This window comes from Sabethes cyaneus, chromosome 2 (genome assembly GCF_943734655.1).
Source record: "Sabethes cyaneus chromosome 2, idSabCyanKW18_F2, whole genome shotgun sequence".
Classification (NCBI taxonomy): Eukaryota; Metazoa; Arthropoda; class Insecta; order Diptera; family Culicidae; genus Sabethes; species Sabethes cyaneus.
Window position 1 is genome coordinate 57,259,380 of NC_071354.1, and position 21,409 is coordinate 57,280,788.

The following is a 21,409-nucleotide window of genomic DNA, read 5'->3' on the forward strand; positions in this document are numbered from 1 at the left end:
TTTTCAAACTTCCACACTGCCTTTTGGGTTTATTGTCGTGTGGCACAGTGGACACGACTTTCGCGATGTGATTTCCAGTGGATTGGCCACATGGTGGCACGTCGAACACTGCCAAGCACCGGTCGGGTTTGTTAGTGGCTGACCGGAGGCAATGCAGGGAGGAAAGTGACTTCCACAACTTGGACAAAATGTGCTGCAATCCATCACCGGAGTTTCGCATGTGAAACAGGTGACGTGTTTCGATTTGCCATCCCGAGGATCATAGCGGGAAAATATAGTGATTGCTAGCTCTTCGTACTGCTGCCGGCGAGCTTCCGCTATCGATTCGAGGCCCTCCAGTTTGATGAAAGCTTTGGAGCAAGTGCCTAAAAATACAGCTTGGATAAAAATGCGAATTTTTGGATGATATTTGAGCAACTTACCAAAAGATCGATCTGCACAGCTCGTCAACGCTAGTAACGAGTACAGTGATTCAACATCTAAAACATCCTCGTATTCTCGAAGTCGTAAAGCAGTGATTACAGCACTATGCAGCAGACCAGATCTCAACTGCCTTTGAGCCATCAGCATGTAGTGATAAGCTTCGGCATTATGCCATATATTCTCCGTTAGAATTGAATCCTCCGGATTCATTTGTGATAATACCGAAGCTCGATTTCCCCCGGTTAGCGAAATTTGCTTCTCAATATGTTCTTCAGCAAGCATCCCAGATAGAACGTACAATTGTTTGATTCTAAGAAAAGCGGATTTCTTCTCCGCTTCGCTTTCTGCCATTTTGACCAGTAATCTTGCAGCATCTAGAAATCTTCCAGCTTTTTTCTGAAGCTCGATTGCCTCCGGCAGTTTACCTTCTTGCAGTAAATGTGCTGCATGTTTACTGAGAAGGGCACTAATCTGAGGCATTTTGTACTTTTGAGCAAGCTCGACGGCCAACCCCCACTGGCGCAGGCCGATACAGGTGGAAACAGCCGATTTGACATCTCCGAGCTTCAAATAGGCAGCGACCGACTGTTCACACATTCCAACTGTTGCCAGCATCTGACCAAGCTTAGCTAGCTGAGGATTTTTCTCGGGAAGCTTATGCATACAGCCCACCAGTTCGTCGTATTGCTCGAGGTGATACAACGTATCCATTAAGCCTTCAATGTAGTGCGCCTTGTCGTAGTACTCCTTGGCACTTTCCCAAGCTCGTACGTTCATAAAATGGTGTCCGATCTCGCGCCACGCAAACTCCATCTGCTGGTCGGAAATACCCGGACCCATCTTGTACAATTGAACCGTACGAAACCAATCGCAAAGAGTTTGTCTCAAACTTATCGCCAGATCTCTTCTGTCGACGTCAATGTATAATTTCTCTGCCTCATCGAACTCGCCGAAGAAAGCACAAATTTCTGCCTTCTGCAGTGCTTCGACTTGTATGTTTTTCAACCTTTTAATTAACTGGATTCCTGGATAGTTACTGCAACGTACAAAGGCGGCTTCCGCCGTTTCTAGATCCAACTTCTTCAAAGAAGCTTCCGCCAGCAATCGCCACAAACGAGGATGTGCATTATCCTCAATGAACTGCTTCGCTTCCGTAATACCAACATGCGACAACAAGTCTTCGGTATCTCTCAACGATTTCACCCGCAACTGCAGAATATGTTCTTTTACGTTAGGCGTAGCTCCGCCTTTGATAATCTCATCTAGCAGCACACCGGTAATTTCTAAATCAACAAAGTTACAAATATACCCAGAGCACGCGATCGGTTCTTCCGGATCGGCGCCTTTCAGAATGTACATTCGGGTTTTTTCCATGATCGCCAACAATTGCGGATTATCACGCGCCCAGCAGATCGCCCAAACATCCTTGCGTTCGATTTTACCCTCCGGTGGCTGGCTATCATCGGAATCCTCTCGCAAAACTAGGGTCGTTAGTACTCCATTGCAGTCAATCAAAGCTGCTCGTGTTGAATTACAATTGATGGACATCTTGTAACCGCGAGTCTGCAAATAGTGTCGATTTCGAAGCACCAAATGAGGCAGCGTATATTCGTGTATCATGCCCGATTCCCGACCGATCAGCAGCAGGTTCTCCGATGCGGTCATACAGCAGATCGGATCCTGACTTGGTTCGGTTTTGGACGGTATGTCGTAGGTGTGATTCGAATCCAGATCATTCAGCACGTCCAGCGCCGGGGTATCATCTATGTGGTACTTTTTCTCCTTTTTAGCTTTGACAGTCGCATGCAAACTGGAGGCACCCTAGAAAATTAAATTTGTGTTTTTGTCATATACGGTAAAGTGCGTGAGAAATAGATTCACCTTTGGAGTGTGATAATGCCAAAGAAGGAACTGATCTTTCGAAGCCACGATAACATGGGTGGAGTTCATTGCAATGAAGTTTGGTCTAAGATCAACATATTTTGCTGAAATGAAAGAGACCTTGAAATCACGTCTAGTCTAGCTATTAAAATATACTTACAGTCCACGGTTGTGCTAATCGAATTACACACTAGCAGCTGATACATGAAGTCCTTACTTTTGTTGTCGCTCATGAAACTGAACTCTTTCGCATTAATCTTGGTTTCTACTGCCAAAACACAATGATCTGTGGTGGCAGTTATCGCAATAACGGGATCTACATGCTTCAAGTAGCACTGATTGGAATTCGTGTCCCAGAAAGTAACCGACGATGTTTCCTCGATTGCGGACGTTTCCAGAAAGCAAACCGTTTTGTTGAAATAACACCAAGTGTAATCGGGACGAATGTTGGCAAAATAGATGAACGAATCTACTGAGAGTGCTATTCTGAGCGATTTGCCTTCCCAGGATAAGGATGTGATTTCTTTTCCCGGAATTTTCAGTGTTCTGATATGCTGGAAAGACGTATAAAATTAAGTTGTTGCCAAGAAATATATGAGCTGTGTTAGTGAATTCGATTACTTACTACACCATACGGTGTATAAAATTGTACTTGATTGAACTCCTTCTCATTAAAACTGGTCTTCATACCACAAACAGCCATTATAGTGCCGTCATGATTCCACATACAGGATATTGCCTGCATGGCGCAATCTACAACGACCGGATTATCATCGTTTTCATTCCTCATAATCTGCATCTTTCCATTTTCGTAACAAACGGCCAGTACTGGCCGGTTGGCGGAGACTGCATCGTGATACCAGCATAACCCGACCACTGTCATGCTTTTCGAGGGTGTCAAATAGACACACTGAATGTTTAACTTCATCACGAAGATTCCCTGGTTATCGTATAAATGCAGCTCACCGGTCTTGATGCTAAACAACAAAAGGCGGCCATTCGGGCTCCACTGCACTCCTGTAAGTGATACATTCTTAAGTTCTTTTCCCCATATCCTATTGCCATCCACGGAACCTTCAAATAAATCAAATATTTTATACCACTTAAGACTGTTGCATTTTATTTCAACTCACCAACAATGACGGTGCCATCCTCGTAAACGATGCAGATTTTCTGTCCATCGCTGGTCCAGGTCATACCTTTCACCGTCGATTTCTTGCGATCGTTGGTCATTTCCTCGTACCAGGATCCTTTGTACATCATCCAAACCATGATCACTCCATCCTTATCGGAGGAGGTTAGCTTCTGCTGGGATTCATTCCATGTTACGACCTGAACGGACGATTTGTGTCCCTCAAGGGTTTGATTCATGGACAGATTGCTGGGTTGCATAGCTTTTCCCGTTTGCGCTGGAACCGCCGATGCTTGTTCCAGCTTGAGAACCTTCAGCAGGCCATCTTCGCCCCCTACGGCAACGTAGCCCTGCTCTTTGTTCCATGCTATACAGTTAAGGCGGGTGTTGTTCGGGATAGCGATCTAGGAATCAAATTTGATTGTTAGATGTTAACGACTGAACTAGAAAATCTCAACCTCAACAAGCCGATTATTTTAACAGAATCCCCTTTGTGTGTGTTTCTTTGTGTTATCTATCGGTGATTATTTATATACTTTCTTATACAAGTATTTGTGTTAATGAGACTTTTAAAATTACTATGCAACATTTATTCAACATAATTTTACATAACATTATCGATACACACTATAATTCCTTATTTATATATTTAACCTCATCTGACGTTGTTGTCTTGACAAAAAAACACGTGGTTGGTCTATTCCATAGGAACGGCGCCGAAGATCCGCGTTTGAGAATCGCGGCTAACACGCTAGCGGACGAACAACGTCACGTGCTGTGCCTTGTAAGTCATAACTGCCGGTACAGTTTCGTCGTCCGGTGAGTAAAAACAAGTTAGATTAAACTTCTCAGTTCGGTGGTTCGATTACAATAGATGGAGGAAGAGGCACAATTTGTGTCTATAAATAACTCAATCCACCTCACGGTGGAATTTGTAGATACGTCGCTCGCTTAATAAAGGTGGTTGTGCAGTCTCCTGGCGGGTGTTGTGAGTTCACATGCCCTGGCGGGTGTTGTGGGTTCAAGTCCAGTAATAATCTCTGATTATAGCTTGGATCGAGGTAGGAGTCACAATGACTACTTTGTTAAGCGTAGCTACTAATAACCCCCCGTTATTTTGGTAACAACACAATAAACAACGCAACCGCAGTTATCAAAGAGAACACGGTAAAATAAAATTGGCATGATTTAGATTTGTAGTAGACTCATTACTACCTGTGTATAGGACAAAGCAGGTCCGTCAAACAGGGGGGTGGGGGCTTCTAATCTTATTCTATACCTTTTGGGAAATGAAAATATAATATTTTACGTTACATTGAATTGTGGTTCGCACAGATTGTATTGTGTCGCCAGTACTAAATTGAAGCATAAATGTTTCTCTCCCCCTTTCTGCCATGAAAAAGCTACAAATTTATCTGCATTGCCAGTAGGGCCAATTAAAACACATATTAACGTGTCTCCAAGCGTATCCCTTGGATGGTAAATGGTAGAATAATGCGCTCCAGAACTACCACGAAGTTCCACAGCCTGTTATTTAGCAACTCCTATCTCTACCTCCTCGTGGTACCATCCGGGATACGTTCCTTAGTGGAAATCGAACAACCGGTGGAAACTAGGGTCGTATGCGGACAGAGAAGGGGGCACTCATGCGAAGATTGAGTGTAAACTCTCCGCCTGCAAATGACGGATGTCGGAAGAAGCATGTTCGATGAACCTGAAAATACTGAGAACCTGAGCAGAGGGTCCAAAGCCCCCAAAGGAGGATGGTTTTAATAGCTGTTATCCATGGCTAAAAGTAAAAACATGAATGGATAAACCCCTAATCCAAGGTGTCATGCGACCCGTGCCGAGGGATGAATGGTGGGGGAGGGGTCCTATAAATACTCAGCCTCAAACGGAGCCTGTGGAGTACCAGAGCGCCCTCCACAGTAATCAGCCCTTACCGCATCATGAGGGGCTCTGATGTGGCGGACTTTTCTTTCCCCTCAACTCGTGGGATTCTTATGGAAAACAAAATCAAAAATACAACAAGTGTAGATACGATGGAAAACCCGTTCGCGAGAGGGGGCATCCTGCGTTCTCCACCAAGGGTGGAGAAGGATGCAACTAGGAGCGCTAGTGTGGGTGGCAAAGACAGCGGTATGCCTACCACGCCGGACACAGCGATGAACGGCCCAGCGCTAATCAGGGCGATGGAGAAGAATAGAGACGCTGTACCTAAAGTGGTAGCAGCGTCACAGCAGCTCGATGTAATAATCGAGTTCACGTCAGGTCGCGGCAATTTCTCCAAAGACCTGAAGCAGAGCTTGCTCATGCTTCGGAGAACCTTGAATGCAGCGACCAAAACGCACAACGACCTCGTGGCGCGTGCAGGAGAGGCGAAGAAGGTGACCGTGAAGGTATCGAAGGCAGTACAGACCGACGCTTGCCCGTTGACGGAGTGTCGCAACGCGGCCCAGGGGGCCACGGAAAGCGCTGCCAGCAGCGGTAAGGCGTTCGCCAAGCGGCTGATACAGTCCCAGGGGGATAGCACCCCTGGTGGACCGAAAAAACGTCTGATCGGTAAAAGCCCTCAGGCTAGCGGGTTGGCAGAGCTAACCGATGAACCAGCGGGAAGCCTCAAGACGGGTGGCCCGTGAACCGAGGTTAAGGCCAAGAGAAAAGGCGGAGGAGGCTCCAGTAAAAAAAAACTGCTCCACCTAAACCGGCAAGGAAGCAAGCGAAGAAGGGCGACGCTTTTATCCTGAAAACCGACGGGTCAAAATACTCGGAGGTTCTAAAGGCCATGAGAGGAGGCGCCCTACTCAAGGATCTGGGCGCGGACGTGCGGAGCATCCGCCGCTCACGCACGGGCGATATGATCCTCGAGTTAAAGAAGGACGCCACCAAGAAGACTACCGCATACAAGTCCATACCGGAAGGAGTGCTCGGGGACAGAGTGCAGGTACGTGCTCTCACACCAGAAGTGACTCTCCAGCTTAAGAACCTGGACGAGATCACCGAAGTGCGCGAGGTCGTACAAGCTCTCAAAGAGCAAAGTGGAGTGGTGGTGGCAACCGAGGCGGTTCGCCTACGCAAGGGTCCGGCCGGGACCCAGGTAGCCACCATACGACTTCCGCTGACTGACGGAAACAAAGCCTTGAAAGCTGATACGCTTAAAGTGGGGCGGTCGGTATGCCCACTGAGCGTGCTCAAGCAGTCGGAACTGCAAGGGGCCAGATAGGAGCCAGTTGTGCAGGAGATGTGGTAGTGCTGGCCATAAAGCAAGGGACTGCGCGGAGCCTCCTAAGTGCCTGATCTGTACCGGTAAACGGGACGCAAAGCACGTAACGGAAGGTTCAAGGTGCCCGGCCGGTGTGCCGGTGACTAAGCCACGTTCATAGTACAAGTGACACAACTCAACCTGTACCACTGCAGCACGGCTCAGCAGCTGTTACACCAAGCAGTTTCTGAGTCAGCAATGGACATTGCCTTAATCTCGGACCCATATCGCGTCCCTGTCGGAAACGGCAACTGGGTCTCGGATAAATCTGGGAAGGCGGCTATATGGACGACAAGCAGGTTCTCGGTTCAGGAGGTTGTGTCAACTGCAGACGAGGGATTTGCGGTTGCCAAAGTGGGTGGAGTGTTCTACTGGCAGATCTGGCCAACATCGGCAACACAAGTACCTTCAGTAGGAACGGTGCGGACTCTATCATCGACGTGACTTTCGGCAGTCCTGGTCTGATAGGAGACTGGAGGGTAGACAATGGCTACACTCACAGTGACCATCAGGCGGTCCGCTATGGTGTCGGCCAGATAACGATGCGGCAGGCGGCGAGTAGGGCCAACACTTCAACCACCCGTGGATAGAAGACATCATACTTCGATCCCGAAGTATTTGTGGAAGCGATCCGGAGAGAGTGAAGTAATACCGATAAGGTGGTTCCAGGGGGGATTGAGGCTGGAGACTCGAGTAGGGTTTTAGTGGGTCTGGATCCTCACGCTCCATTAGGGGGGTCGTGATACCAAACCCCACTCCCTGAGTTGTCTTCTCAGGTGTCTGATAGCAATTTCCCTACTCGTTAAATAAAACAAAAAAAAAGAAAAGCGTGTCGTATTTGAATTTTGTTTGATTAATACACTGGGGTAGCAGCGATGACAACTGCACTAGATTTCCTCATTTGTACTGGTAACGTGTTATATAGCCTCACACCTTTATAGAACAGCGAATTTTTAGTGCTTGCTAGCAGAAGCCAGCCTTTCGCAATTCTTTTGTGCATCAGTAAAACATTGAGGTACTTTACGCGTTGTAGAGACGACGCATTTACTGATCATTGGCGAGAAACCGGATAGAAGGGCATTAGTCTATATGACGCGAAATCAGGGCCTTGCATAAGCGAATTAAACTCCACTGTGACAACTCCTGTTTTAGCCGACAGAGTAGTCCAAACTTTTTCGCTACCTAACTGAATACTGACAAACAACTCAAGAGCGTTGTCGATATTTTGTACATTCGAAAGAGGGCACCAATCAATATTGGCAAACACTAAATTGAAAGCTTTAAATACTGCCCTACTGAAGGCAAATTCAATCATGTAGTCAGCTTCTTCGTACTGTACAGATTTTTTACCCCTCAATAATACAGGGAGGGCTGGATGTCTGGGGTTCCTGCTTATTAGAGGATCATCTACAGCAAGGACTGAGCACTTTGAGGTGGCATCGGCATTGATTAATACAAGTTCCAGGATGCGATCACTAGAGTTTTTGATAAGATTTATCCGATTAGTGTCTAGCATCAACATCAAGATGGCAGCAACTTGCTTTAGAGTAACCATAACCGTACAAGTATCCTGCCGAAGTGGTTGACCATACAAGGTCAGGCTGTTTAAAATCTCCTAAGAGAAGATGGTTATCGCAGGACTGCAGGTCAATGTCTTACGAATACACTTTTGCCTCTGCGATGAGTTTCTTAATCTCCATTTTTTACCAGCGAATCAATCTTCCTGTGCTACAGATTCACTGAGTATCAATTATTCTGCCAGAAACTCTTTGGCCCTTTCGCTTTACCTTGCGTAGGTTTAATAATTTTAGAATTCATCGAATCTAATAAGAATTAATTGAATCGAAAACAAACTCTGTTCGCTAAGCATTGAACATTTTTCCCCACCGTTTCAGGTTTTCGTAGCATATCAATTGCGCTAGTGCATAACGGTACAAATGGATCATTGCGCCTCTATTTTTATCTCCCTGTTAACCTATTAACACAATAACCATCTTCATACTAACCTTCTTACTCAAGTAAATAAACATTATGCACTGAGTTTGCGGTTTATTCTTAAATTAATGCCACACTTCAATTAACTTTTCATTTTCAATCACTTTTTCACCTGCCATAGCTGATTGTTTACTCCAACAGGTTGCCATAGCAATAATGGCGGCTTCTTTTTCACGGCGGCGCTCGCTGACAGAGAACGACGGTGAACGGTGCTAACCAACACCGATAAAATTCCTCCACAAACATTGATGTACGTGCAGCACGTGCTTTGCTTTGCACCGCGCACGTCTCGACGATACGAACGACGAAACGTAGTCAAAACAATCGACCAAAAAACAGAGAAATTCAAGTTCACCGAATCGATGAAAGATGAAACGTTGCACACTGTTGCAGCATGTTGCACAACGGCATCATGAAGGGTGAAATATTTCAATAAATTGAAACACACTGGGAAAGCATCAATTTTTCTCGTTATTATTTATTTTTATTATTATCTTCAGTTTAATTGATTAGTAAACATTTTCTGTTACTAGTCGATAGTTTATGTGGTTCTCCCTCCTCGGTGGCTAGCTATTATATTTAACTAAGCGGATTTTGCGGCTATTACCTGACTAGTTCGAGAGTAGTGAGTTATCAAAATCCAAAACAAATCCGAATTTGAAGAATTCGATTATTTTTGTTTGTTTGTTTGTTTGTTGATGTTTGATTCAAAGATTACGTTTTGTCCGTTTGTTACATGGGATTTATAAAAATCAAAAAAAACTTGTTTTTTTTGCTATTGGTTGTTTTGCTACTACATTCAGAAATGTATCGAGATTCTGACTAGTTCCGGTTATTCCAGCCGAGGAAAAGATTTTTTCGTTTCCCTTTTCGCCGCGAAGGGATTCCGGTTACGGTTTACAGAGCGGTCGCCTCTCCGCCCGGATATTCAAAGTTACTCACTGATGCTATTCAATGCAGAAGGAGAAAGTTTGATCAAAATATCTGCTTTTTAGCACGGTTATAACTTTCAAGTAATTAACTACAGAGTTGTGGTCGACAATTTCACTACGGTTTATGTGTAATTAAAATGACACAAGATTAGATTAGTTCGTATTGTAGTACAATATTGTGTAATAATACTTGGATTCACTTTACGTCCTTTACTCATTGCGAAGTTCACTCACAATCACCTGTTTTGCTACACATTCAAAATACCTTCTACGTGCTCTTATAATGGTTCCACTCGTTGCTAAACTTGTTCTGTTTTCTGTAGGTCATTTCTGCTACAGTTGGCTTTCATACCGCTCTGAAAACATTCCTATAAAACTAGCTTCTCTAATTTTTAGTATTTATCTCTGACCTCAACCCAGTTTAGTGTGTGTTCAAAAATCGTAGAAAAATAAGCAGATGGAATGCAAGTCTTCATTTGTTTTCTTGTTTCTGCCATAAATGTTTCGCCTTGATTGTAGTACTTTTTTTCTGGGTTTAGTTTGTGTAAATATCTGTTTGTTTACTTTTGCCTTTGGTTTTAAATTATATTCTGGATGTGGTTGTTTGTTGATTACTAGTGTATAAAATTGTGTTTTCGAAATTTGGTACACAGTTTTGCGATGTCTGTCTGAACGCGACCCGAACTCGACGTTACTAGTGAAGTGAGTAAATATTAGTGTAATCACAGAAGAATATACGCACAAATAAATTCGTATGAGATTGCATCTAGAATGTACCATGGAAACATTGCTGGGAAGAATTTTAAGAAGAAAAGTAAAAAGGATAAAACAAGATATTAGAGAATATGGAATTTTATTCGAGAAATTAAAAACTTATATTGGGTGTAGTCTATTAATATTTCCAATCAATATTTAAATATCTATTTTTCGAAAATCGTTCCAAGCACACCTTCGGAGAAATGTTCAAAAACACCACTCCCAGTGACTCAATCGAGAAGACTCTTATGAAGTTTTGTCATCTGATGAGTCAGAAACTGACGATCCAAAGGGACCTTCTTTTGCCATTGCATGAGTCCAAGAAGAGGATAAGTCTTTCGTCTCCTAGACTTCTCAGGAACGGATTAAAACTTTTTCACTTGGAATGGCGAATACTAAGGCATCGCGAAATTTAAAAAGTTTGGTCAGGAATTGCTAAATAATATTCCCCTGAGGCACTGGCCCTTCCACAAACACCAAAAACCTCCAATGTTCCTTCATTGCCATCTAAGATTTGGCCGGAATTTGGACTTATGAAACTTTCAGATATGGTGGACTGGATTCTAGACGCTTTCAGCGTTACTGATCCTCTTAAAATGATTCTTCTGCAATTAAGAACGTTTTTGAAGCAATTGTTTGCAAAATGACCCCTCATTGTAGCGAATATATCTTTCGATGGTTAGTTCGTTGGCCGATGTAGGAGATTCATACAGTGGAATCGTAGTATTACATATTTCGAGAAGTATTCACTGCAGAGTTTTAATTAACGAATTTAAATATGATGCATTTTTGCTAAACCTGGCTTACATTTATTCGCAACAGATCTTGCAACAATAGCTTGAAAAATCTGCCCAGCCCTGTCCAGAGACGCTAGTTGTTTTTATTTAACAAGTTTCACCTTATTACCCAAGAAACATTTATGCGCTGATTAAACATTTTAGCCGCCATAATTATTCAGCCATAGCTGAATATGCATCGAATTAAATTCATGTAAACAATTCTACAATACTTATCCAGCCGAAATTGGAGAACTTATACAACCTATTTCGTTTAAGACAGAAAAAAACACTTGTTAAGCAGTTATATCGCCTCTCTGCGCCTTGTTTCCAGCTTTGCGCAAATTGGTTATTTAAAAACGCACAAAAGTCTCTATTAAGCTACATTACAGCTTCAAAGCAGCTACCCTAGTAGCACAGTTGTTACAAACCGGTTGTGGCAACCGATTTGTGACTAAATTTAGTCATAAATAAGTTGCCGCAACTAAAAGTGCCAAGTAAGTGCTACTTGGGTATTAGCAAGCCCGATGCTTGCCTTAGATGTTTAAGAGCTGAAAAACGTTTTTATTTCTAAATCTTAACCATAGTTTAGCCACAGGTTGAATAAATTCAGATAAAAAACGTTTGATCAGCCTGAAATTGTTACTTGGGTAGCTGCCTTCAAAGCTGCAATGGAGCTTAATAGAGGCTTTCGCATGTTTTTAAATAACCAATTTGCGCGATGCTGTCAATTCTATTTTTAGAACGAGAAATGGTTTTGCAGTGCTTTTTCAGTCGCTTAATCAACGTCTCATCAACCTTTATGCAGCCAAAAAGTAACCTATTTAAAATTTAAGAAAAAATAGAAAGCGTCATATTTATTTTGCTATGGCGTCGTATACTATATTTAAAATTTTGAATAATTTAAGTTCGTATGTACAAGCTAATTAAAAATGCATGTCGTCATCTTTCGGGAATTGAACCTCTGGAATCGAATTGAATTGCAGTACACTCAAGTCTCTTTTTACACGGTTTATTTTTATGACTTTTGAATTAACGCGGTTTTTTACAACATTTTTCGAATTAACGGGGTTTTTTTAAACGGCACGTATCTCCCGTGTAAAAAAAGACTTAAGTGTACATATTCGCGACTGCGAAAGCTAAAGAGATTTTTAATCCTGTTCGTACTTACACGAAAACCCACTGTTAAAACTTGCGTGAAAACAAAAGCAAAAATACTTCTTTCACTTTTTTCTCACGCAAAAACCAAACAAATATTAGCAACTTCGTAGTCGCGAATGTGGATACAATCTGGCAAAAGAAAAGGATTGCTGCTCTCTTTTCTGTGACGTTTCACCTTCAGGACATCAATTTGGACTAGATTCAAAATTCAATGTTTAAAAACAAACTAGGTTGAAAGGGAGGGGTACCTTTATGCTTTAACAAAATTGTTTTCCTAAGAAATCCTAAGAAATCTCATTAAGACGAGAGGACTTTATCCACCACTCCTTTCTGGCATACTTCCCTAGCACAGATATCAAATTAGTAATAGTCTAAGCGTCGTAAAGAATCTTCGACCTATTGGGACGAGGGGATTTTGCTGCTTTTTTTTGACGTAGGGCTACGTTTTTTGACGTAGGGCTACGTCTTACGGCAAGTTTTGAGATAGGGTGTCATTCCAAAATATCGAAAAATGCGAGCGTCACGAAAAATGATAGGTTTTGAGCGCTAATAGCTCAGCGGTGTTTTCCGATCAATCTTCAATATTTTTGCACCAATCGATCGTGAAATATTCTAAGAATTGACCCAAATGAAGAAAAATATGGATTCTTGATGTTGAACTATTGAAAAATTGAAAATAATGAACCTATGTTTGACCAGAATTCTCGCTTCGTGATTGGTTGTTGGAAATGACGTCATCAAAGTAGAAACGCGTTTTCACGCTTCGGCTTATAATTCAGTCAATTTTCAATAGATTTCCAAGATATTTACACCAATTGATCAGAAAATCGATTTGGAAATTATTGAAAATATAGAAAACTATTGATTTTCAAAGTGCGTCATTGAAAAATTGAATTATTTTCATATTTTTGCCTTCCTTTGTCAGTGCTTCCCTAGCACGGATGACAGAAATATATACGATATGAGCTACGGGTTAAGCTTCCTTATGATTGTATTTAATTTACGCCCTACAGAATCCGATCGAAAATTGTTGAGCTTCAGCTGTTGCTGCTTCCCCGGATAAGGCAACGAAGACATCCAAATTCACCAAGCGAGACGCCAACAAACTGAAGAATTCATCGACTCATCCGCCAGTGCACGATATTGTTTTAGCTGTTATGCCTTTTACTGCGCCTGCGCATCGTCAGTCGGTCAGCGGCTTTCGTTGGCGACACATCGGGCAGGTAGCTTTCGAGTCACATCCGTGGCATAATTTTAAAGGTTGAAACATTTGAAACATTGTTTGCCTTACGGTGCACATTGTCGTCAGTTGGTCGTATTCATCGGCTGCTGAGGAAAGGAAAGTATGCTGAGCGTGTCGGAGCTGGAGCATTCGTCTCGCTGCCGTAATGGAATATCTGGCTTCTGAAGTTCTGGAATTGGCAGGAAATATGCTGCTCGCGACAGCAAAACGACCAGAATTATGCCATGTCACTTGCAGTTGGCCACCTGGCCTGCACTGGTATTTCATCATGACTCATGATCATACACGAACGGCTTCGTCGATCGCATAGCTGCTGAGGCTTTCTGGCTTGTCCGTTGCAACAAGCCGTGGTGCGTTAGTGCAAGTTTATTACAAGCTAGAGTTATGATAATCAAACAATCATCCCTTTTAAGGATCACACAGCGATTGAAGAGTTTATTATATTTTCTTGCCCAGTTAATACCATAATAACATAGGCAACGAGGGAAAAGTAGAACTTTTCGCCGTTGCGGACGACCAACAAATGGCGGGAATAAGTTTACTGGTCACGGGCGACATTTTCTACCACTTCCAAAACGTTTGCAACTTGTACATGCTTTATTATCAGTGTTCTTCTTTTGTAAACTGCAGAAAAGTTTTGCGCAATTTTTTCAGCTTTTTGAAAACTCGCGCGTACCGTCATCAGAGGGAATGCACTATTCAACGTAGAAACAGTTCATGAAAATTTATTTACTGTTTGGTTTAGTGTGACTTCGATTCGTTATAGATTCAATCAATTTATGGATATGACTCCAAAATCGGTTGAGGATTGAACGTATACAATGTTACTACTTTGATAAACGTTGCGTATGTCGGTTGCATGCATGAAGAATCGTATTACATACAAGGATACATCCTACTATAGCTACAAAGAGACTTACGTAGTCCTACGTCACCTATGCGGTCGTGTCTTGTGCACAGCCCCTCTGATTTTTATTTTTCTTTGGGAAGGTTTTCGCATAGAAGCGAATAATAGCAATATTAGCAGAACGCCCGCTGCCAATCGCATAGCAGCTTTCACATGCTTTCGTGTGTTTTCGTGGAAAAAAGTGACTCACTACCGCCAGGTTCGCTAGTATCTGTAGAAAGTAGCATGTACGTGTTTGGATTTCTACTTCTACTTCTGTACTGTGCTTGAACCTGTTCGGTAATTTTTACAAATTAGTGATTGAAAAAGAATGTTACAATAGAAATCACATAATTGCTACATCTTTTATGAGTCGATCGGTATCTAAACTATGAAAATCCATTCATAATTGGCAGAGCTATTAGCGTTCAAAATCATTCATTCTTTCATGACGCTGCTGGGTTGAGTCCAAATTTTGGATTGACACCCTGCGGTAAGACGTAGTTTTACGTCAAAAAGTGACAGAAACTCCCCGTCCCAACAGGTCGAAGATTCTTTACGACGTTTAAACCTATACAAATTTGATATCTGTGCTTGAGAAGTACACCAGAGTGTAAAACCACGCCTCTTCCTCAACCGATGTTATGGTTTGAACATTAAACCTAGTCCAATTTAATGTCCTGAAAGTAAACCATTTTGTTATAGTATAAAGTATGGTTAATCGCGATGGCGACGACGCGACGTAACTGCGATGGCGTCGATTGCAACGATGCTCTTTCAGCTTCGGGGTGGATGGAAGTGGTGGCAACGGTGGGAACTCAGCACATGTTCAATTGTAACGGGTAAGCTCCGGGCCAAACGTAGGTAAACTTCGGGTAAACGGGCAGGGTAGACACATGAAACTCAAAAATCCTAGGAGCGAAACGACTTTCTTTAGCGTCCGGTTCAAGGCGGTCAAGGTCAAGATTGGGGTCGAAGACTTTATAAATAGCCATAACTGACGCTTGCTTTTTTCATTACTGAATCCACAGCTGCTGTGGCGAGTTTCAAGAAAATCGAGAAGAACTTTGTTCAAGTTTAGCCGGATGACCGTCGCTTCCTCAACCACAGACCTTGAGAAGAAGTAGTGGGTTCGAATCCGGTTGTAACGCTCCGATTATAGCTTGGTGCAATCCGCGGATCCCCCAGCTTGGACAAAAAGGAGCGGCACACAACTTCTTGAGCATTGCTTCAATAACCTTCCCTTACCTAATTGTTCTCTTGCCTCTTTCCCCGTCACGCCTTGTTCCCGTTTTGTTTGGAACACTATCTATGTTGCATTTATTTCTTGGTCGAAAATTGAGCAAATAAGCGCCATTTACTATTAAGAGACTACAATGATTGAAGAAGTTGAGACTTTGTAGATGATGTAAAAGTAATGATTTTGACGTTTCAAACCGGTAAAATCAATAGGAAGCAACATTGTATTTCAAATCATTGCAGGTTCTTCGATCATAACTGGACCCAACTTTAAACACAATTTTTCGTTTGAGTTTTTTTTTTTGAATAGAAAAACTGTCGATAAAACTTAACCCAGCAATGTTTCCGATTCAGCTAAAAACTAATAATCCTTCACCATGTTTATTATCTTCTAAGTTCAACAGATTTTTCCAACATCCGAAACACTTCGCACGCCTTAACCTAATCTCCCAGTTATCCATCGCTCTTCGAAGCACTCTTTCCTTTTAATCACAAAGTTTTAGGTAGTTTCACATCGCTAGGAAACAACAAATTATCTGCTTTTACTCACAATTTCCAGTCAACGACCGTACTCATTCTTGCTCTTGTCTTCATTTAGTATCATTAACTTCTCTACTAGATATAGGTTCTGGATAGTATTCGCATTCCAACGCACGACGTTCTTCAGGTTTATATCACAATTGCACATCAATCGATACGGCTTTTTTCTCTCTCTCTCGCGTGTGTGTCAGTGTCTGTATGTATGTTTGCTTGTAAATAACGATTATCTGAAGTGCTTTGCTAGCGTGTTTTGCTGCGAAAAAAATCATGTTTTTTTTCGAACGAATCCTAATTGTAGGCAAGTACTTACACAAAACTCAGAATGCCTTTTTTTCAATCTTTAGCTTCTTTGGGTAATAGAAACCTCAACTTTTGCATGTTTTGCCATTTCAGTCGGTTAATTATTTTCGTGATACTGAGTGAGATGAAAATCAATGAAATCTTTGTTAGAATGAATTAGAGATCTAAACGCAAAACTTAACATACCAGATCCTGCGTGTTGTGCCTAAACGTAAACTGTGCGTTTGAATTTCCTGCTGCTTGCTAGGTAAAATTAATTTTGATATCATCGTACTGTTATTGTTCATTCCAAACTAGCTGTTCGGTGTTTTGCCACGAACAGCAGAGGTGCTCAGTGTGCTCTACTGGCCAGATTACTTCCGGAAAACACAAGCCTCTGGGCAAGCTGGAATGACGACACGAATAAATTGAGTTGAGTGTTTCCTTTTTATTTGTTTTTTTTTTCTTGTGTATATGGCTTGTCCTTCAAAATATGACAAATTTTGCTAAATGTTTGCTCGTTTTGTTGTAAAAATCGACGCGTGTGTAAAAAGTACACCCAATATTCTACAGTTTTACTAATAATGAATTGTTTTTTTTTCGGGCCTGAGCTGATTCTAATGGCTTAAATTAATTAACGAATTTACAATGAATATGCAGCATGAAATTTACATACTCGTTTTTTGATCTGTTTTTTTATTATAAAGTAATAGTCCAGTTAATAGATTATATCATTGTTAATTGAAAAGGGATTTGCAGCAACAAAAAAATAAAACAACTAATAGCGCCATTTTAACAGTTAGGATTTTTATTATTTTTTGTTTTTTTTTCTTATTTTTTTAAACTTTTATTTCGCTTGTATAATTGCCTTATTGCCTACAGTGTATATAATAACCATTTGAATTCAATAATAGCAATAATAATACACATTGTAATTTTCGATAATAATCACTTACAAAAATACTTCTTACTTAGGGTTTTATTGGTTTGTTTCTCATCTTCTATTGCGAAATTAAGTCCGAGAACCCTACAAACTAATGTAGAACTTAGTAAATATTTCACACACAGCTTTGTGGCCAGGCGAAAAAAGAAGACAATAAACAAGAAAAATTGCATTGATTTGCATTTCTGTTTTTTATTTGATTTTTGACGCTTCCATCACAACAACGGTTAGTTTCCCTTTACAACTTAATATCAATTCTTCAATCAACGCTTTATCACGAACTCTTTTCTCGTTTCAGTTAGTTTGCCGAACTCACAAGTTACATATCACATCGGTTCACATCATTTTGCATTTTTTTTTGTTTGTTTGTTTTGTTATCAGGTTTCTTTCGTTCACTCCAGTCAGTAGTATCTTGCACACTGCAATCCATTCCACCACACCGACTTCTGGTAGGACTGGGAAGCGCACCACAAGCACGCTCTCAAACAACACCCAAACTCCAGCAATCGCCTTTCAATGCACAGTCAAACTCACGCCATCACCGAAGCTTGCCTATTCCAAAACCGAACACTACGTTAATTTTTAATTAATTATTCAAATATAGAGTGTGTGCCCGATTTTGAGATTTGCAATCTTCGGCTAAATGTAGGTGGTGTAAAGATAAAAACTGAAGAAAAAAATTTTTTTTTAACAGATATCTTTACCTAAGCTACGAAACGAAATTATTATCACAACGTATACGAACTTAGCGACGAATCGCGACGAGGAAATTTAACCGATTTGTGGAACCTATTTCCCTACTACATTTCGTTAGATTTGATGTATATTTTTCCTAGTGTTTTAGGTGTTTACAGCTGACGAGAAGGAACGCGTCTGGTCGACCGAATCTTCTTCTAAACTTTTAACTGTTGTTTTATTTTTTTGCTGATTTTTTTTCATTTCGATTTATTTTATTGTAAAATTATTGAATGATGGTATCGAATAAGTGCGATCGGAGCGTTTATTCAAAGTCGAAAGAGCCAAAAAATACATAAAAGACAAAGTTACATCTCCAGAGGCAACCAGTTATAGTTGTACGTAAATGAAATGAGAAAATGTGCACAAAATAACAGAGATTTGATTAAAAAAGTGTTGGTTAACAAACGCCACTGGAATTAGCACCCTAAAAAACCTTAAAGTCTAGGGGAGCTGGAAGAACAGCAAGAAATTACCGACTAATACCATGTGTTCACAGAAAACGTTTCAAGACAAACACATGAAAAATTAACTTAACCTTCTATTGAAAATTAAAGAGAAAATGGTGATCAAATTTGAATATTCCAAATTAAAAATTTATAGCAAGCGGCTTGCTCGAGTTTTAGTGTATGATCCAGCATCGGTAAACCAAGCAATACGGTTTTGTTCGAAGATCATATACAAATTACGACTGGCACTATTATTAATTGAGTAACATAGAATGTGGACACTTAATTTTTTATTACCGAATACCGCAATTTATTGACGAAATTAGCACTGCTTAAAGTTCGGTAAAAATTTCGGTGATGCCAAACGTTACTGAAGATCCGAAAACGTTGATATCCATCACCGAACGTTCAGCAGTTCTAATTTCGTCAAAAAATTACGGTGTTCAGTAAAAAAAATTAAGTGTGTGATTTTTTTAACTTTGGATCGCCAGGTGACACAATCTTAACCTTACGTTACTTGCGCCATCTTCGATTTTATGGAATGCTAAAACCCAACAGAATTCACTCGAATGCTAATGTCACTTGGCGAAAAACTTATGAAACTTTTTCCACCGTTTGAGAGATCTTGGTCTGCGAATTAACTTTGCTGAAAACAGTAATTTTCTTTATTGCTGGCATCCCGAGGTATACCGAGATAAAGTTAACCGCTCACAGGCGTTGTACAAAATATAACAGCGTTAGTAACGGAGGGTTAATGAAAATTGTGCGTCCCTCCCAAGCAACAATTTTATTGTACTCTTATGGTGATCTTCTAGACCAATTTTGGTCTTAAATGCCATCATAAGAGTGCAATAAAACCCAAATTGTTGCTTGGGCTCTTTTTAACCGAAAACCTATACACTCAAGTCGCTTTTACGCGAAGGATACATCCCGCGTAAATCAAAACCGCGTAAATTCCGAAATTCGCGTAAAAAACCGCATAACTTTCGAAATTCGCGAAAAAAACCGCATACCGTCAAACGGGGTACCTTGCAACAGCGGGGTAAAATGCAACAACGCTATATCGATCCAATTTATTGTACTTTTAGATCTGTTACTTCAATTTTTGATCTATATCAGTCTCTGAATCCTGTTGTTAACAGTTCAAAGAAGCCATAGATACTGTTACGTTGGTTTTCTGCTGTTTTGGTGATTTTTAAAAAATCCCACGAGATGCTGTCAAATTCATCGTCAATTTTTCGTCCGTAAAACGTTTGTGTCGCCCACAAACAATTCAAATAAAAGAAGCCTAACATATATTTTTTATAGTACAAAGAATAATAAGGAAACAAAATAATTGATTCATGACTAGTTTTGTTTATCCTGCTTGTTCCCACATTATTCGTAAAACAAGTTCTTAGACGGGGTAACTTGCAACAGCTGGTAGATATAAAAAGCTGTGTTCCGTTAACTTCACGAGGCAAGTTATCATTCATTTTGCATCAAGCAATACTAAAGCACACCTGAAGAGTGTAAGATACTTTCGGTAAGTCGGAAATATGCCAGTTTTTCTCTGGATATACTGAAAATGGCCATCGAAGAGGTCAAAAAGAAAATATCCTCACTGAGAGAAATCGACCAGCAATATGATAGTGTCTAATTACGATCACTCGTAACGTAATGAACGTTCATATATTACGTAACCAAGATATCTATGATTTTTAACTCCCCCGCTCCATTTCGTGACGCGATTTTGCATAGTGGATTTACGACGAGTAATGCGTTGTCACACAACTCCCGTTCTCCTAAGCGCGTTAGGTAATATGTGAATGGCCCTTAAAGAAGGCAGCTCTATTACATCCAGGCACGGAATATCAACTGCATGAATAATATAAAAAGTTTATTTCGTAATTTCCATTACGGGGATTATAAATTATTTTCACTAACGTGACATAGGACATTTATGCATATATTCATAGCAAAAGCTATAATATATATATTGCTTGTTGCAAGTTACCCCGTTTAGGGAGTTACTAGTAACAAATTAGTTGAAAAATTCTACAACAGCCATTATTAATCGCATATTTTTTCTCAATATGTAAAATTGTTCTATTCTAGACCGAATAACTTTGTATTAATTAAATGTTCTCAAATGTACTACAGATAAGTTTTAACTTGCACTCATAGTTGAGAACTGTTGCAAGTTACCCCGTTTGACGGTAAATTCCGAAAATCGCGTAAAAAAAACGCGTAAATTCCGAAATTCACGTTAGAAAAACCGCGTAAATTCCGAAAATCGCGTAAAAAAACCGCGTAAATTCCAAAATTTCGCGTAAAAAAAACTTTGTAGATTTCAACACTCCGCGAAAAAATAGATATTTTGAGCACATCCGCGTAAATTCCGAAAATCGCGTAAATTCAGAAAATCGCGTAAAAAACCGCGTAAATTCCGAAATTCGCGTAAAAAATGCGTAAATTCCAAAAACCGCGCAAATTCCGAAATTTGCGTAAAAAACCGCGTAAATTCCGAAATTCGCGCAAAAAAACCGCGTAAATTCCGAATTCTGTGTAAAAATAGTCGCGTAAAAAACCGCGTAAGACGCGACTTCAGTGTATTCGTTTTCCTATAGTCCTCTAGTCGTCCAAAATATAGTCGAAATGAGAGATCTTCTGCAGGTTAGTGGAATTTAATGTAATTCTTTCAGAAAAACAGCTATATTGCTATTCCTGCTGGCTTTAATCGAAATTCCAAGTGAAAGATAACATTATTCTAACTTTTACCGTCCGCTAATAGATAA

The 21,409-nt window shown here is 40.8% G+C and overlaps 1 protein-coding gene across 1 annotated transcript; it reads right to left on the reverse strand.

The window, feature by feature from the left end:
- Positions 1-3: 3 nt before the first annotated feature.
- LOC128737678 (WD repeat-containing protein 35) lies at positions 4-8,799 on the reverse strand. The gene is made up of 7 exons (XM_053832369.1): positions 8,705-8,799; positions 3,438-3,840; positions 2,930-3,378; positions 2,465-2,858; positions 2,305-2,408; positions 423-2,244; positions 4-365 (listed from the first exon to the last, which is right to left on the reverse strand). The coding sequence occupies exons 1-7, from the start codon at positions 8,726-8,728 to the stop codon at positions 4-6; spliced, it is 3,558 nt and encodes a 1,185-aa protein (XP_053688344.1). The 5' UTR covers positions 8,729-8,799.
- Positions 8,800-21,409: the final 12,610 nt, after the last annotated feature.

Bases quoted from the DNA above. Each gene is read 5' to 3' on its own strand.
- LOC128737678 (XM_053832369.1), bottom strand. From the start codon at position 8,728: ATGTTTATTTACTTGAGTAAGAAG. The intron at 3,379-3,437 runs GTGAGTTGAAAT...ATTTATTTGAAG, and splicing joins GGATGGCACCGTCATTGTTG to GTTCCGTGGATGGCAATAGG. The intron at 366-422 runs GTAAGTTGCTCA...CTGTATTTTTAG, and splicing joins CTGTGCAGATCGATCTTTTG to GCACTTGCTCCAAAGCTTTC.